Source organism: Podarcis muralis, chromosome W, assembly GCF_964188315.1.
Source record: "Podarcis muralis chromosome W, rPodMur119.hap1.1, whole genome shotgun sequence".
In the NCBI taxonomy this organism is placed as follows: Eukaryota; Metazoa; Chordata; class Lepidosauria; order Squamata; family Lacertidae; genus Podarcis; species Podarcis muralis.
The window spans coordinates 9,038,850-9,057,691 of NC_135674.1; the positions used below are offsets into that span (position 1 = coordinate 9,038,850).

The 18,842-nt window shown below is 44.4% G+C and overlaps 1 protein-coding gene across 4 annotated transcripts in view; it reads right to left on the reverse strand.

Moving 5' to 3' along the window:
- Positions 1-18,842, reverse strand: part of LOC144326398 (cullin-4B) — a 163,655-nt gene that overhangs the window by 116,722 nt on the left and 28,091 nt on the right. For 3 of the 4 annotated variants that reach the window (XM_077922971.1, XM_077922970.1, XM_077922973.1), the window contains 2 exons: positions 3,342-3,460; positions 2,352-2,550 (listed from right to left, as the gene is read on the reverse strand). In XM_077922971.1, the coding sequence (XP_077779097.1) occupies positions 2,352-2,550; positions 3,342-3,460 (318 nt within the window). The remainder of the gene's footprint in view (positions 1-2,351; positions 2,551-3,341; positions 3,461-18,842) is intronic. The other variant, XM_077922972.1, reaches the window with a different exon arrangement.

The window sequence follows — 18,842 nt, forward strand, 5'->3', positions numbered from 1 at the left end:
TTCACCTACAAGTTGGAGCTTCCCCCTTCTCTGAAGATCGACCCAGCTCAAGCCCTGCCATGCAGACTATTTTCTGGGTTGCGTCGCCCTGCCACAGCCGCCGGTCCAGGTTGACGGCCATGAGGAGTTCCAGGTCGCCCAGTTCCTGGACTCGAAACGGCTCCGTGGCAAACTCCACTAATTGACTGGGTGGGCTATGGGCCCGAGGAAAGATCATGGGATCCGCCCGACTTCGTGCACGCACCTGCCAAGGCCTTTCACCGGAGGTTCCCAGACAAGCCAGGACGGGGGGGGGAGTACTGTCAGGAGTGGGTGCAGGAGCCAGGCCCTGTGACTGGTAGGGCCTCGCAGAACTGGGGCCTTCCTAAGTTTGGACTGGAAGGGCAAGGCACGGCCGCACAGATGAGGCTTGAAAGAAGTCTCGTAGCACCTGGTAGCAAGGGCCGGGAAGGGATATATAAGACCAGCATTTTCCTCTGGCTCTTTGCCACAACAACACGCTACCCACCTAGCTGTGCTTCAGCTTCCTGACTCCTGGTATCCTGACTCTTGGACCCTTGGCTTCCTGACCCCTGGACTGCTGACCCTGGACTGCTGATTCCTGCTTCCCAACCTCTACCCCAGTCCCGACGTACCAAGCTGGGACTCCGACTGCCCGTAACACATCCTTCTGTCCAACTGAAGATAAATGATGTTATACTGCTAAGAAAATTAAATTCCAAGTCCTTTTAGGGTTATTTAGTTCACTCCGTAAATAATAAAAGTTGGGGAAGAGTCAGCTGTAAGTTTCCATTGTAAACCCTTTGCAAAATAGAGCTTCCCTCCCTTTTCCCATTTTTTTATACACACAGTTCCATTTAATGTTATATTCCATATCTATAATCCAATTTCATCCCTCCGCACTTGTACATATATAATTTGAACTAACATATGTAGAGGAAAAAAGTTTATATAAAGAAACCGTAGGCACCGCCCCACCGTCTTTTGCATCAAATGAAGTCTTCTCTCAAGTTCAAACCTTAATGACCTTGCAGCTGCTTCAGTTCCACAGTTTATGATCTCATCTCTTCTAGCATGTGCCTGTATTTTAGTCCAAATTAAGCTCTAATTAACATGAGAACCTCTGCTTCTTAATGGTGGTGTAGGAGGGTTTTTGGTAGGTGAAGTGCTTTTGCACTCAGTGCCTCCCTGCCACCCGCATTCCATGCCGGAACGAGAGCCAGGTACCGAGACGAACTGCAAGTGAAGCCCATTCCCCTGCCCCCCGTCCCTGGGAGAAACTTGCAAGGACAATTACCCTAAATCATCCTGGTTTTTCCTTCGTCAACAATCTCCCGCTGTCGTGGGAGCTGCCTCCATTAAGGCAGACTGGACCCGGAAGCCCTGTATTTTATGCTTTAGAAACATATGAAAAGCCTGTGGGATAAGGCCAATGGTCCATCTAGCCCAGCATCCTGTTTTCACAGTGGCCAACCTGATTGCCTACAGGAAGTCCACAAGCAGGACCTGAGTAAAACTCTATGCATTTGTGATTCCCAGCAATTGGTATTTAGAGGCATACTGCGCCTCTGACAGTGGAGGGTTGCCATATGTCCTCTTTTTCTAGGACACGTCCTCTTTCTCATGCATATGTAAAATGAGTCGTCATAGTGATCCATAGTTGAAAGTAGAAGTTGGCAAATGTGTCCCTTTTTTTGCTCTTCAGAATATGGCAACCCTTCTATGAATTTGTCTACTCCTCTTTTAAAGCCACCCAAGTTGGTGGCCATCACTGCCTCCTGTGGTAGCAAGTTCCATAGTTTAACTATATGCTGTATGAAGTACTTTTGTCTGTCCTGAATCTTCCAACGTTCAGCTTCATTGGATGTCCACGAGTTCTAGTGTTATGGGAGAGAGATAGAGAATGCAAACTTGTCCCTATCCACTTTCTCCATGCCATGCGTAATTCTATACACTTCTGTTACGTTTCCCTCTTACTCGCCTTTTCTCTAAACTAAGAAGTCCCAAATGCTGCAACTTTTCTTTATAGGGAAGTCACTCCATCCCCTTAATCATTTTGGCTGGCCTTTTCTGAACTTTTTCCAGCCCCACAATAACCTCTTTGAGGTAAAGAGACCAGAACTGTATACAGTACAGTATTCCAAAAGCGGTTGCACCATAGATTTGTATAATGGCATTATGATACTGAAAGCTTTATTTTCAGTTCCTTTCCTAATGACCCCCAGCAAGGAACTCAATTGTTTTCACAGCTGCCACACACTGGTTCAACATTTTCATTGAGCTATCAATTACATCTTGAGACTATTATTAGAAGGAGTTTGACAAGTTGAAATAATAATAATAGTAAATACCTGTACCTATAAGTTCAGCAGGTTTATTTGGTCTTTTGTTGATGAACGTTTCAAAGGCTTCTTTCATGGCATTGACAAACTTCTCATTCTTCAAAAAGCAAATGTCAATTATATGATCAACTTTATCCTTAAAGTCCAGCAGTTCTTGGACCATGGTTTTGTCTTTTTCTGGATTTATTACTATGGTGCTTCCAAATATCTACAAAGAAAAAAAATGTTATTTAGAAACAATTCTGTTGATTGCCACACACAGCTCGTGTAAACAAGACCCAGTTTGTAAGCAAAAACACTGCATGTTTTAGACATAAGCAGTTAGCTCCAGCCAATTCAATGTCTGTTTCATTTATATCCTGCCCTTCATCCAAGGAGCTCAAGGCAGTGTAAACTGTTTCCCCCAAGATTGTATTACTACCACAATTAAATTAGGCTGATACAAAGGCAGTCAGTGAGCTTCATTGCTGAGTGGAAATTTGAATTTAATATTTAATGTATGCATATACTGCCTTTCTGCCCAAATACCCAAGGTGGTTATTTCGCTGCCACCCCCCCCCCAAAAAAAAAAATTGAGTTGTAGTTTTCTTTGTACTAAAGCTTTGTACCAGGACAAACATAACCACCAGTAATCTATAGTAAAGATTTGGGAACATTTTAAAGTCAGATATAAAACCAACCTAGTACTATAAACATGGGGAACAGTATCATTTGGGGATAGAAAAACATCCAAAATAAAGTATTTATTAGGCACCCAAGTAATCAGAATGTTATGTCAAGAAAGAAAATCCAATGCACCCAATGGATATGATAGTTCCCCACTGTAATTTTGATATGTTGGTGCAAATTTGCACAGGCTGTATTTTAGAAGACTATGACAACTTCTTAACCACATAATTTCCATATATAGGCCTATTTTACAACTTTACAGGCATCTTCCCCCACTTTAAAGATTTGTTCCTCCTAGATAACCTTTGGATATCAGCCACACATTGCTACCTTTATATACTCAATCCACTGCTGCAAGAGAGCTTGTACTCCATTTTTCACCTTACTGAACAACTGATATAATAGAGACAAGTCCTTAATTCGGTTTTCATCTAGGAGGTGATTTAAACCTGCAAGATAAAGGTGTGTTACCAATTACTCCAAATGAATGCATCTTCATCCAAACAAAACAAAAGTTTCAAACTTCAGCTTAACCAATAATAATAATAATAATTAATATATTTGTACCCCGCCCATCTGGCTGGGTTTTCCCAGCCACTCTGGGCAGCTCCCAACAGAATATTAAAGAGTATAAAACATCAAACATTTAAAAATTCCCTAAACAAACAAACCATTCCTTCCCATTACCATTTTGACTACATAAAGTTTATCAGAGCAAAACATGAGGAAAATGGCATAGATATACTCATTCTGTTACTGCTGCTGTCTCTTTTTTTTGACAGATTCTGGGGAAGCCATTAAAGTTTAGAATATTTAAGGAACTTTGTGTCAAAAAGGAAATAAAAGAATGGATAGGAGGAAATGGATAAATGGAGACAACACATTAGCCCAGTCTGGATGTAATGCTAAGCCATTTAGTGAAGTAGGAGAGTTGAAAATACTGTCAATATATTTCACATCTGGCAACCAATGTGCCCCTTTGGTTTCAGATAGTACATGGGTAGAAGAGTCTAAAAATCCCGGGACACAAATTTTCACAGCTCTCTAGCAGCTATGGTGGCTCATTTACCAGAAGTAATGTTTTTACCATTAACTCTGGAAATGTATTCTCAATTCTGATCAAACTAAGCCTCCTGGTGTATATTTTGCTCTAGGACAGGCATAGGTAAACTCAGCCCTCCAGATGTTTTGGGACTATAATTCCCATCATCCCTGACCACTCATCCTGTTAGCTAGGGATTATGGGAGTTGTAGTCCCAGAACATCTGGAGGGCCGAGTTTGCCTATGCCTGCTCTTGGAGGCTTAGTTTGGTCAGAAAAGAGTATACATTTCCATAGTTAAAACTATGGCTTACTGAAGCAAGCCATGATCAAACCATTTTGTCTGTAGGGGGCCACATTCCTTGAGGAATTATTTGTCACGGTTGTATTGTTGGTAGTGGGCAGAGCCAAAGTCAGTGGTAGGGTCACTGTTTTTCCCTCCCTGCTCAGCAACAATCTGATGATGGAAGAGGAACAGACTGCTATTTCCAGAGGTCTGAACTGATAGCTTGGCAAGGCATTTTAAAAATTAGGCAGAAGTCCACGGGTTACCCTTTTCTTTCTTTCTCCAAATCTTTATTAGCCATTACGGATATAGACCATCTTAAAACAATCATACACACACACAAAATATATATACAAAGAAGCAGCCATATAAGATATATGGTAACAGAAATTTTCATTGGAGTGTCTTCCCACTAAACCGTGCTATTTACCACTCTAATAGATACTATTGACAGAAACTCAGCCACCCTTGCAGTTACCTCTGGCTTAATATCAGACAGGTAGAATCTGATTTTCTCATTGTGCCATGTTGTTAAACTACCCCAAAAGAGGGATAACACGTTTCCGTAGCTGGTTGTACAATGGACAGTAGAAAAGAATATGTACTACAGCGTCCAACAAATTCAAATAACATCTGCAATGTCTATCATTTCTAGGGATGTTTAAATATCTGCCCTTAACAAAAGCTGAGGGGAAAACATTCAGTTGGGCTAACATAAATGCCCTGCGTTGGGCTAGAATTATTATCTTTGAGATATAAGTGATCCTGTTATCGGTTTATGGGCTACTACTAAAATGAGGCTGCATTCTAAATTGTATTTTAACTCGTATTTTAACTGGTTTTTTTTTTCTTTTACATTTTATTGTAATTTTATTGGTGTTAGCCGCCCCCCCCCCCGAGCCCGGTTCTGGCAGGGTATATTATTATTATTATTATTATTATTATTATTATTATTATTATTATTATACCATAGAACTTGGGGGAGCAGATTGTATTTACAGCTGACTCAATGGTTTGTTTTTCAGTATCCCTTAATCTAATTTGGATATTGGGATAAATATATTGCTCAGTAGAATTTTACAATAATTCCAAGTCAATACCAATAGATCTAATTTTGCTGTGTATGAGTTGGAGCCATCTGGATTTATAGAAGTCCTTAAGTAAATCGGAAAGCAAACTCAAAGGTTGGGAACGAAAATGGCAATGCAGCCAGTATTTTATAGTGTGAATCCACACCCAATATTCCACCATGTGTATACCTAATTCTGCATACATCGTCTCATACTTGATTGAATTTGGGAGCCCAAGGATACATCTCAGGAAACTTGAGTGTATCTTATCAAAATCACTATTATATGCTTATATCCATATTGGGATCTTAAAAAGTAGATGATGACACTTTAGCTTGAAAAATCTGAATGGCAGCTGGTATAAATTGGTTACCTTTCTGAAAATAAAAGCATGCTGCTGCTGAGGAGGTACATTTTGCCTGTTTTATAGCACTTGTGCGATGGTTTGACCAACCTGAGTTGCTCTGGAATAAAATTCTGAGATTTTCATTCTTTCCCATGCTGCAGAGTGTGTGTGACTACTAGATCACATGCTCTGTGTGTTGACATTCCATTCTTTGGAAGCATGGGAACGGAAGGAGCTCTGTGCCACTTCCATCTTCTTTGTTCTTTGTTCTGTTCTGTTGTTGTTCTCTCTCGGAGACATGCCATAATGGCTCTGTTCTTTATTTCAATCCTGTAAATAAATCACTAAACCAAGATGCTAGGTATCCTCAGTCTCAGCTTCTGCTAAGCTCTGCTGCTTGCTTGAATGTCCGGAGGAGTGAATGCTGTGCTATGCGTTCCGGACCAGTGCCGGGAGAAGGCCGTCTCCCACCAAGAAGCACCAACAAATGGTTACAGGGCCCAGAGAAACAGGCATCTGATGCTCGGAGCCAGAGACTGTGTGATTTACGAGGCTGGAATGCTGGACACATTGCGAGGTATGTGGCTCGGGTTACTGCAGGAAGCACTGCTAGCTTTCGCTTTTCAGAAGCAGGAAAACAGCGGCAGTTCACTGCTCATGATTTACGACTGCTAGCAGGTTTTCAGCAGCAGTTAAGGATTACCCAGAGCATGAAAGGGGTGTAGCCTTCCCCAAATTAATGCAGGGAATTATCAAACCTGGGAGATTTATGCGAAGGGATTTCTATGGAAGGAGGGAGTGTGGGAAACAATGGAAGACCCAACCCCAGGAGATCATTCAGCCACTTGGAAGAAAGCAGATTCCAAGGCAAGAGGCTTATTAAACCTTGCAGTATCTCCTGAAGAATTACTCCTTCTGAGAGACAAAGGGTCAGCCAAGGATATTTGGAAAGCTCTGCGGGATGCCCACCTGAGAGTAGCAGCAGGAGCGTCACAACAGTGGTACCTCAGATTAAGAACTTAATTCGTTCTGGAGGTCCGTTCTTAACTTGAAACTGTTCTTAACCTGAGGTACCACTTTAGCTAACGGGGCCTCCCGCTGTCACCGTGCCGCAGCTGCATGATTTCTGTTCTCATCCTGAAGCAAAGTTCTTAACCCGAGGTAATATTTGTGGGTTAGCGGAGTCTGTAACCTGAAGCGTCTGTAACCTGAAGCATCTGTAACCCGAGGAACCACTGTACTCCATTTCAGGAAGCTGCACAGAATGGCCTTACAGCCAGGGGGCGACATGTGTGCCCATTTGATGCAGATGACGACTCTGAGGCAAGAGCTGATACAGAGACAGACTGAGATCCCAGAATCTCTGTTCTGCTTTCTGATTCTGGATTTGTTGGACAGTTCGTTTGGTAGCATAGCGTCACAGCTGGCTGTCTTACACACTGCCGATCTGACGGTGCAGCATGTATGTGCAGTTCTCCAGAATGAGGATGATCGCAGGAAAGCTGCAGGTCGTGTTCAGGGGGAGTTGACTGTCATGTCACCCCAACTAGCGATGCAGGCACTAGATGGCGCCAAAGCTCTGAAGGCAGTGAGGTGTTTCTCATACGGCAGAATGAGGCACATGCAGAGGGATTGCAGACAACGCCCAAATGCTAAAGAGGAAACCAGCAAAGGCTCTAAAGGTGCAAAGAGCAAGAGCTCTGGCAAGCCTAAACCTGCTCTAAAGGTGCAAAGAGCAAGAGCTCTGGCAAGCCTAAACCTGCGCAACACACGGCTTTGGTCGCACACTGGTCCAGTCCAACAGCCCAGAACGATTTCGTCACAGATTCTGGAGCAACAAAGCACCTGTGCCGCGATAGACATTTGTTTGTCACATTTATGCCACAGAAGGGAGCTGTGCAGCAGGTGGACGGTCAGTATTGCAAGCAGAAGGAGTTGGATTTGTCTCACTTCTGAGGACCATAATTCGTGATATGCTTTTTGTTCCAGGTTTGGCGGACAATTTACTGAGTGTCTCTCAGCTGACAGCGCAAGACTTTACTGTTATCTTCAGTAAACAGAGATGCACCATCAGGAAGAATGGAAAAAACATTTTACATGCTGAATGTGTTAATGGCTTGTTCTTATTGTCTTATGATGATGCTGTTGATGTTGATATGCAAAGTGAAGTGACATGTTGTGCTATGTCTACTAACAAAATTTTGCATGCAGGTTATGTCCACGACCACCATAGGAGGCTTGGCCACCTGAACTTTCAGGCTATTGCCAAGATGCCTGATCTGGTCCAGAGGATGACCATTAAACCCTGCAAATTTCACATGAAGTGTAAGTCATGTTCAGAACACAAGGTCAAGGTTGCTCCAAAGGGTAAGGTATCTGGCAGGGAAGCCAAAGAGCCCTACCAGATTGTGCACGCACACCCTGTTGGTCCACTAAAGCCCTCATTAGGCAAGGCAGAATTTTTCATGGTACTGATAGATCAGTGTTCCAGATATATTCATGTTTTCGTGCTCAAGCAGAAGTCAGAAGCATTTCCTAGGTTCCAGGAATTCTGTGCTTGGCTGGAGAACGTCCACAAAAAACAAGTGGGTTGTCTTTTCACTGACAGGGGTGGGGAGTTCTGTTCTCAGCCGTTTGAGGCTTTTCTAGCTGAGAAGGGAATCCAGCGTGATGTTACCAATCCCAGAACACCATGGCAGAATGGTCTCTGTGAAAGGGTAAATCAGACTCTCCTACCAGGCATGCAATCTCTTTTGCATGATGCTAATTTGCCTGATTCATATTGGGCTGAAGCTTTGAACTGTTTTTCTTATGTGTATAACAGGAGAATTTTTTCACCAATAGGATGCACTCCCAATGAAAAGCTGTTTGGTAAGAAACCATTTGTCAAGCACCTGAGAATTTTTGGTTCTGACATGTGGGTTCACACTCCTCAGAGCGGCAAGCTCAGCAAACATGGTTTGCATGGTATTTTTGTGGGATACAAAAAAAGGGCATACAGAGTGTTAATGTCTGACACGAAGACAGTAAGATTCACCAGAAGTGTTCAGTACAATGCAAAGTGAGGAGACAATGTGGGAATCTTCCAATGTTACCCTGATGCTGATAACGGTGAGGAATCTGAGGAGGAGGGGGGTTCAGATGCCAGTTCAGTGGGAAGTCGTAGTGCTGTGGACTCGGATGACACAGTGGACTACAAAAGTGCAAAAGCCTCTCTCAGACCATCTGACGAGTCTGACACTGAATTGGAGGAACCACTGTTCACCATAGGCCACCATTCTCCTAAAGAGGAGAAGCCTAGCATGGAAGACTTGCGTATAGTACGCAGATCTGAAAGAGCCACAAAGGGTAAACAACCCAAAAGGTATGCTGAGGAGTTTGCTAAATCAGCCAAAGCAGATACAGCTGTTGTTAGTAACTCAGAGAAGGTTTGGGAACCTTCAAGCTTCCAAGAGGTCCAGAGTTTAACCTCAGAGGATGCTGAGCCATGGTTAAATGCCATGAAGGCTGAACTTGATTCCTTAAGAGAGGAACAAAACATGGGAACTAGTTCCATTGGTACCAGGGATGAAGCTGGTTGATAGCAAATGGGTCTTTAAGGCCAAGACAGACCAGAATGGCACAAAGCCAGATTGGTCACCCGAGGTTTTTCACAGGTACCAGGTCAAGACTATCATGAGACCTACTCACCCACCGTCAAGTATGAGAACATTAGGCTTATGCTCAAAGTTGCTGCAAAGGAGAAACTGGACATTTTGTATCACGATGTGAACACAGCATTTTTGTACGGGGACCTGGGTAAGTCAATTTATATGCTTCCACCTGATGGAGTACAGGTACAGAAGGGATTGGTTTGTGCTCTCAAGAAATCCCTGTATGGTCTCAAACAAAGTGCCCGGTGGTGGAACTCTAAACTAATGAAGACATTGTTTTCTCCAGGTTTTCACCAAGGCAAAGAAGATCCATGTGCAAAAGAGGAGGAGCAAAACAAACTGTATTGTGTATGTTTTGTTGATATTTTTCTTTTCTTTTGAAAGGATCAGGTCTTATACAATGGTACCCTTGCTCAACTGAAGAAGCATCAAGTTTGTTGCTCAAAACACACAAATCACTCTGGAGCTCAGTCACTCAGCGTCTGCTTCCAAAATAGTTGTTGCCGAGTCTGAGTTCTGCCCCTGCCTCTTCCCACATTTAAAGCACCACTTTCGCTTCCTTTCCTGTTCACGCCTCACATTAATTCTTGAGTGCCTATGCATCATGGGATGGGCTATTTCCAGTGGCCCTCCCTCTGAGTCCGAGCTTAAACTGTCAGTCTGTGTCTTCTCCCTTGAACTCTCCCCTTCCTTCTCCTTGTTCTCGGAGCTCAGGCTTCTACTGAAACTAGGCTGCTTCTCCCTCGTTCCGCATTCCTGCCTAATTACCTTCTCCTGTCTCTCCACGCTCTCCCCCTTTGTCAGCAATGGGACGCAGCTGACAGAGGGGATATTTTGGTACACCAATCACAGAAAATTGCTGATGTATTGACCAAACTGAACTTTGTTGATGTTAATCCTGTGGATACACCAATGGTAACAGGTTTTCAGTTAGATGACACCGATGAAGCACAAATTTGCTGAGCAGACACGCTAACAATCCTACTGTTCAGGATTGGAAAGCTCTGAAGAGCATAGCAAAGAACCAAGTACTTGCTGTTAAAATTACAGCGTGCAAGAGAGTGTATGCAGAAAGGACTCATTCAGGTGTCCTACATGTCAGGAAAAGAAATTCCTGCAGATCTGTTGTCAAAAGTTGTTAACAAGGAACAACTTCAGATATATGTACAGAAGCTGCGGTTAAGCTAAACACTGCAGCAACTATTACCATGAAAAGGGGGAGGATGTCAGGATTTTCATTCTCTCCTGTGCTGCAGAGTGTGTGTGACTACTAGATCACATGCTCTGTGTGTTGACATTCCATTCTTTGGAAGCATGGGAACGGAAGGAACTGTGTGCCACTTCCGTCTTCTTTGTTTTTTGTTCTGTTCTGTTGTTCTCAGAGAAGAGACACGCCATAATGGCTCTGTTCTTTATTTCTATCCTGTAAATAAATCACTAAACCCAGATGCTACGTATCCTCAGTCTCAGCTTCTGCTTACTTGAACATCTGGAGGAGTGAATGCTGTGCTATGCGTTCTGGACCGGTGCCGGGAGAAGGCCGTCTCCCACCGAGAAGCACCAACAATCTATGCATCTTTACTTGAGGAATTTCTTGTCCTCTTATTTTCCATTTCTCTAATTTCCGGGAATTAGAGAAGACCAGAATTTATGTCTTCTCATAATTTAAAGAGCATTTGTTAATTTCACAGTAAGAAACCAAGGAGAGTAAAAGACAATTCAAACCTATCCTCGTCAGTGATAATAAGGTTGCATCATCCACATACAGTAAAAGTGGAACTGGGTTTTGGTAGATTTGGGGGGCATGTGATTCTATTTTTTTTTTATGTGCTCTGGAAGATCTGATAAAAATAAATTAAAAAGAAAAGGGGCAAGAATACACCCTTGTTTTAAACCTTTCGTGTTAGGGATATCAGAGGAGAGGTGACCTTTGATATTAAGTTTCATTTGGCAGATGTTAAAAGACTATAAATTCTATCTTAAGATCAACAAATGTTTATCAGTCCCTAACTCTGCAAGCTTCTTTAACAATATCATACAATTAACTGAATCAAAGGCAGCATGGAAATGTACAAATGCTGCACAAATCTTGGATTGATTTTGAAATCCGTATTTTTCAACCAAATGCGTAAGTATGAGACAATGGTCTAAAATGGAGCAGGCTTTGGAAAAACCTATTTTATCTTTCCCTGGTAAGTTTAGATTTTTCATCCAGGTAAGCAGTTTAAGTATAAAGTGCTTAGCATAGATTTCCCCTATCACTGAAAGTAGACTTATTGGTCTGTAGTTCTTTGGTTCTCCTGGATCACCTTTTCTTAAAGATTGGAATAATTATTGATCTGAGCAATATTTCAGGGATGACTCCATATTTATTAATAAGAGTAAATAACTGAGCTAGGGGTTCTGCCCACCAATCTATGAAAGTCTTAAATAATTCTATTGGTAGACCATCTGGCCCTGGTGACTCGCCCAATTTAAAAGTATTAACTATCTCTCGAATTTCCTCCTCTTTCACCCTTGGCCACTCCTCCAGTCTCTCCAGTTTGTTATCATTGGTCTCCTTTCCAATTCAATTCACAGTGCAGGTCACTAAATATGGATATGAAATACTGGGTCCATTTGGATTCTGCAATTGGTGGAACAACTAAATGGTTGCCAGCTTTCAGGCTTCCATACACTAACAACCAAAACTCTTTGTAGTTTTTGTTTTGGATGGAGTCGAGAAATTGGGACCATTTTGGGGAGGCATATTTTTGTTTCTTTTCAGCCAAAACATTATGATATTTTTCCTTTTTCATCAAGGTAGACAGGTTCTACTTTAGTATGGTTATCTCTGAAAATTTGGCGCAATTTTCTTTTAAGTTGAAAACATTCGTCGTTGAACCAGGAACTAGTTCTGTATTTAAATGCCCTGACATTTGGTGGAGTGTTGAGCTCTTCAAACATTTTGAAAATTTCAGTATATACTTTCAGAATACGAGAATTTATATTCTTTAAATTAGAGAGTACCTGATTTCTAAAATCAACTGCAAGTTTTTGCCCCACTACTACTCATTTCCTGAGACCATTTTAGTTGGATCATTTGCTCATGTTGGCAAAATTTTGTGTTATTCCAATTAGTTGTTTCAAACCTAAATTTAAATTTATAGACATCAACAGTGGTTGGTGATCACTTTCAGTATGCATCCCAATTTTGAAATCCACTATCAGATTTACAATATTGTAAGGGACCAGCATTTAATCAATGACACTACATCCTCAAGGGGAAAACTATGAGAATTCCACTTATCTATCCCCATCTGTTGAGCCATTCACAATTTGTAAATTAAAATTGTTACACAGCTCGAGCAAACATATACCTTCCCTGTTTATAACCTTGTCTCTAGGGAGTCTTCCTATTTTCATTGAATATGCAATATCATTGGTGGTATTCCAATTTAAAGTAGTAAATAATTGTTCATTATCAATTCCCACCCTAGCATTGAAATCGGCTGCTATTATTGAGGTGTTTACTGTAGGTTTTATCAGTCAAATTTTCAATGTAAGAGTTTAATTGTGACCAATTTTCAGCAGAGATAATGTTTGGTGGTGTAGGGGGGATATAGACATTGACAAGCAACAAGATATCATTTTTAGTAGTTAAAAGTAGAACTTGTGCAAGTGACGAGAATTTTAACTGTTTTGACTTCAAACCCTAGATGGTCTTTAATCAGACAGCAAAAACCTGCTTTGGGCCAGCTCTTAGAATTAGGTTTCAATGCAGGAATCATATAAGAGGTAAAAACATTAATTTTGATATCTCTAGTAGACCAGGTTTCTGGTAAAATAATTATATCAAAACCTTCGATGAAATTCATTAAATCTGGGTCTCCACCTTTGCTTCCCCACCCAGCAATGCTCCAGGACAGCAGGTGTAAAGTCTGATTTTGAGTTTGTGACTGGTTGGAAAGATTTAGTCAATCAAGTTCAGTTATTTGATTCAGAGAAATATTTTGTTCTGTGTAAATAGTTTTAACTGTGAAAATGCACTCCTGGCCACTGCGGAAACCTGGGCACCCAGGCTCAGGGTTGAGTCCAGGACCACACCCAAACTGTTACCCCATCCAACACAGGCTGAATCCCTATGCCCTGCCTTCTTCCTGTCCAAGAGCACCTCTGTCTTGTCAGGATTAAGTTTCAATTTGTTTACCCTCATCCAGTCCATTACTGATGACAGAAACCAGTTTACAACAGAGACAGTTTCCTTTGATTTAGAGGGAAAGGAAAAATAGAACTGGTGTCAGGGAATTGGAGGCAGAGAAGGGATTTAAAACGGAGATGAAGTATGTACTTGAACTGGAGGGGGCTGAGTTTGCTAACGATGCTCAAAGGGTGGCCTTCCTAATTAGCCATTTATCGGGCCCAGCCAAAGATTGGGTCAGGCCACCGATAGCAGCAAATAATGAAGCGCTGCGGAATTTGGCAAAGTTCTGGGAGGCAATGGACATCATGTTTTCACATGAAAGCCAAGTAGATATGACTCAGCAGGAGCTCCTGGCTTTGAAACAAGGGAACTTGACTGTGCATAGTTACTGGTCGCAGTTCGCCATGCTTGTTCACAAATTGGGATGGGAGTTGAATTCAGAGCCCGTGCAGGCTATGTTCAAAGCTGGGCTGAACTCTGAAGTGAAAGATGAGCTTGCCAGGGGGCCCCGTCCCAAAGATATGGACACGCTAGCGAAGGCTGCCGTATCGTTGGGTTTGAGGCAGGAAGCCCGGCTATTGGAGGGAAAGCAGAGCAGAGACCGGCGTTTCCATGGTGACCACATTCTTGAGATGCCGGCAGCGGCCACTGAAGGTCAACAGCAGCCAGAGCCCATGTAAATTGACTCAGCCCACACGCGGGAACGTTCAAAGGCCCAACGGCCGAGCAGTAAAGAGGGAAAGGACTGGCAGATAGCCAAGAAATGTTTTTTATGCCAGAAGCCAGGACACTTTGCCAGAGTGTGTCCGGAGCGTCGTAACTGGCAGGGAATGGTGGGGGCTACTCCACAGGGAGAAGAGGAGGTACCCCAGGTTCAGGGAAATGAGAGGGCCTGGCTGGTGGTGAACTGGGGCAACAGCCAGGCGGCAGCAGCTATGAAAGGCCCCAGCCAGGACACCCCAAACCAAGCATAGTGTTGGGGGTGGTGCTGGAACTCCCGAACGGCCACGCGATGGAGGTCCATGCGTTAGTGGACTCAGGAGCGAGTGCCAATTTCTTCAGCAGGGAGTTTGCTGCGCAGCACCAATTGCACCTGCAGCCTTTGGATTTTCCGCTGCAAGTGACCACTATTGATGGAAGGGAACTATTGGGAGGGGAAGTGACCCATCAGACCCCTTCCATGAGGATGCGGATTTCCACGCACTCCGAGACCATCGCTTTCCACGTAGCCACGTTGGCGGGCCCGCCTATTATTCCGGGCATGAGCTGGTTGGCCTTGCACGATCCGGTGGTTTCCTGGCATCAGTGGTCCCTGACGTTTGGGTCAGCGCACTGCATGGAGAACTGCCTGGGCATAGAGAGACCTCGAGTGTCAGAGGCCAAGATGGCAGCAACGTGCAAAGGAGGCAAGGGCGGAATCCCTCCGCAATACCGGGACTTACAGGAAGTGTTCAGCAAGAGGGAGGCTGACACGTTACCTCCGCACCAGCCATACGATTGCCAGATGAACCTGATCCCGGGGGCCAAACTGCCGGTGGGGAAGCTGTATTCCATGTCTGAGCAAGAGATGCAGGACTTGAAGGACTTTATCGACAAAAACTTAAAAAGGGGATTCATCAGGGAATCCAAGGCGGCAGGTGAGAGCCCGGTGTTCTTTGTGGACAAGAAGTCAACGAGCGAGAAGAGACTTGTAGTTGACTTTCACATTTTGAACTCCCTGACGGAACCCGTGGCCTTCCCCATGCCGAGAATTGACAACGTTTTGGCAAGAGGGCAGAAAAATTTTCACTAAGCTGGACCTCCGGGGGGCGTACAACCTCATCAGAGTGCGAGAGGGCGACGAGTGGAAGACCACCATGTTCACCCCGTTGGGGGCGTTCGAATATCTAGTTATGCCTTTCAGCTTGCAGTGTGGGAGCCCGTGCTTTCAGGCTTTCATGCACCACGTGCTGGGGCCGTTGCTGTATCTTAATTGTGTTTGTTTCCTGGATGATGTACTGGTGTTCTCTGACAACGAAGAGCAGCACGTAAAGGACATGCGTCAAGTCCTGAGCAAGCTAAAGGAGAATCGTCTGTGGGTGAAGCTGGAGAAGTGCCAGTTCCACGCGACAGGTTGAGTTCCTAGGCTACCGGTTGTCTGATAAGGGCCTGGCCATGGAGCCAGAGAAAGTGAAGGCTGTGCTTGAATGGGAGAGCCCTAAGACCAGGAAGGATGATCAGCAATTCCTGGGCTTCAGCAACTTCTACAGGAAATTCATCAAAAACTTTGCGAAGTTGACAGCGCCCATAACGGACTGTCTTAGTGGTAAGAAAAAGTTTCTGTGGACGGAAGTGGCGCAAGAGGGTTTTGAGAGACTTAAGAAGGTTTTTGCGTCCGAGGAGCAACTACTGCACGTCAACCCCGATCGACCGCTGCGGGTGGAAACGGATGTGTCAGATTGGGCCATCGGGGCTGTTCTGCTGCAGCAAGATGAAAAGGGGGAGTGGCGGCCGTGTGCCTTTTTCTCCCGTAAGCTGAAGAAGTCGGAGCTAAACTACACTATCTACAACAAAGAATTGCTTGCGATTGTGGCTGCGTTCAAACAATGGGGACATTTCCTGATTGGTGCTAAGCACCAGATTCAGGTGTGCACGGATCACAAGAACCTGGAGTACTGGCGTACGGCACGGGTGCTGTGTCAGAGGCAGATACGCTGGGCGGAGTTTTTTGCCAATTTCAACTTTAAGATTCAGTACGTGCCAGGGGAGCAGAACGCGAGGGCGGATGCGCTTTCTCGAAAACCAGAGTATCTGGTGGAGGAGGGACCTCCGGTTGCCAGATTAATGTTCCCCGAGAACAAGTTGACTTGTGGGGGGCATTGGTGAAGGACAATGAACTGATGCAACTAATCAGAGACAATGTTTTTGCAAGGCGAAAGATGGATGAGCTAAGGGAGGCGATTCACCAACAGCTCCAGTTGAACTTGGAGAGGGCCAAGGAAGTTTACAAGAGGGAGGCAGACAAGCATCGGAGACCAGGGGAGGCCATCTGGGTTGGGGACAAGGTATGGTTGTCCACGCAAGGGTTGCCCTGGAAAGGGGGGTGCAAGAAATTCAAACCCAGGAGGGTGGGGCACTTTGAGGTGATCCAGCAGATCAATCCAGTGGCATTTAAATTAAGGTTGCCTGAGAGCATGAGAATCCATCCCGTATTTCACAGGTCACGGCTGTCGCCCTACAGGGAAGGGGGCATGAGGCAAGGTAGAGGGGGAGGGGAGCTTCCACTGCCCGAAGTTGAGGAGAAAGAGCAGCGCAACAAGGTAACTGACATACTGGACTCTCATTGGAACGGGGAGGAACTAGAGTATCTTGTGGCTTGGGAAGGCGCCTTCAGTTCAGAAAACACCTGGGTCCCGGCAGATTGCATCACTGATGAGTATCTGGTGGAGCAGTTTCATGATTTATTTCCCGACAAACCCAAACCCTGGGGTAGGTTTTTTCAACAGGTGTTCGTGCCGACGGATGATGAAGAGGACTTCGAGGGATTCCCACCATCAGACGATGAGGAGGGGAACCTGGAAGACGACTACCGAAACGGCCGGAGAACTGCGGGTTTGTGGGAGGGTTGGAGGGAGGTTTTTGAAGATACAGAAGAGGAGGAGGACAGTTTTCTAGGGTTCACCCCCACCATTCCGGATGAGGGAGGAACGGGAACAGTTGACTCTCCTGAGGAGGAGGAGGAGGAGGGGGCCTTTGGGGAGGGGGTGGATGTCAGGGAATTGGAGGCAGAGAAGGAGGAGAGGGGGGAGAGAATGGGCACTTACAGAGATCCTGTGCCTTTAATTAGCAGTTGCTCTTCTTCGGACGAGGAAGGAGACAAAGGGCTGTCGGGAGAGAATGAATCTGAGGGGGAGGGTAATTTCCGGGACCCAGCCACTCTCGGAGCAGAGGTAGAAGGGGAGCTGGGCTTAGGAGGTGGATCTGCTGGGGGAAGAAGCGGAAAGAGCCATTTGAGGCAACTGACTGATCGTGATGGTGTCGTTCTTTGAACTCTTGTAAATACCTGGTGGGATAAGTCCCATGATTGGAATGTAATAATGGAGGGATACAATCTATTTCAGAGAAACAGACCAGACAAGAAAGGAGGAGGAGTGGCGTTATATGTCAGGGATGTGTATACCTGTGAAGAGATCCAAGATTTAGAACCCCAAAGCCAAAGTGAGAGCATTTGGGTCAAAATTAAGGGAGAGAAGAATAACAGAGACCTCATTGTGGGAGTTTACTATAGACCCCCAAGCCAAACGGAGGACATAGATGATGCCTTCCTGGAACAGATGGCCAAGCATGCAAAAGGAAGGGAGATAGTAGTAATGGGGGACTTCAATTACCCGGATATTTGTTGGATGTCAAACTCAGCCAAGAGCATAAGGTCAAACAGATTCCTCACTGGCCTTGCAGACAACTTCATTGTCCAGAAAGTGGAAGAAGCAACAAGAGGAACAGCCATTTTAGATCTGGTCCTAACCAATGTTGATGACCTGGTTAGTGGGGTAGAAGTGAAAGGATCATTAGGCGCGAGTGATCATGCTCTTCTGAAGTTTACTATACAGCGGAAAGGAGCAGCCAAGCATACTAGGACTCAATTTCTTGACTTTAAGAAAGCCGACTTCATAAAACTTAAGGAAGTGCTGGGTGAGATCCCATGGACAGTAATACTAAAAGGAAAGGGAGTTCATGATGGCTGGGAGTTTGTTAAGAGGGAGATAGTAAAAGCACAACTTCAGGCAATACCAATGAGACGGAAACATGGAAGGTGCCTAAAGAAGCCAGGGTGGCTATCTAAAGAACTTTTAACTGAGTTAAGATTAAAAAAGGATGTGTACAAAAAATGGAAAAGGGGGGAAACCACCAAAGAGGAATTCAAACAAATAGCCAGCACATGTAGACACAAAGTCAGAAAAGCTAAAGCACAGAATGAACTCAGGCTTGCTAGAGAGGTTAAAAGCAACAAAAAAGGCTTTTATGGGTATGTCCGTAGCAAAAGGAAGAACAAAGAAACAGTGGGGTCACTCAGAGGAGAAGATGGTGAAATGCAAACAGGGGACACAGAAAGGGCTGAACTCCTCAATGCCTTCTTTGCCTCAGTCTTCTCCAATAAAGAAAACAATGCCCGACCTGAAGAATTTGGAGCAAATGATTCAGCAGAGGAAACAAAGCCCAGAATAACTAAGGAGATAGTACAAGAATACTTGGCTAGTTTAGGTGTATTCAAG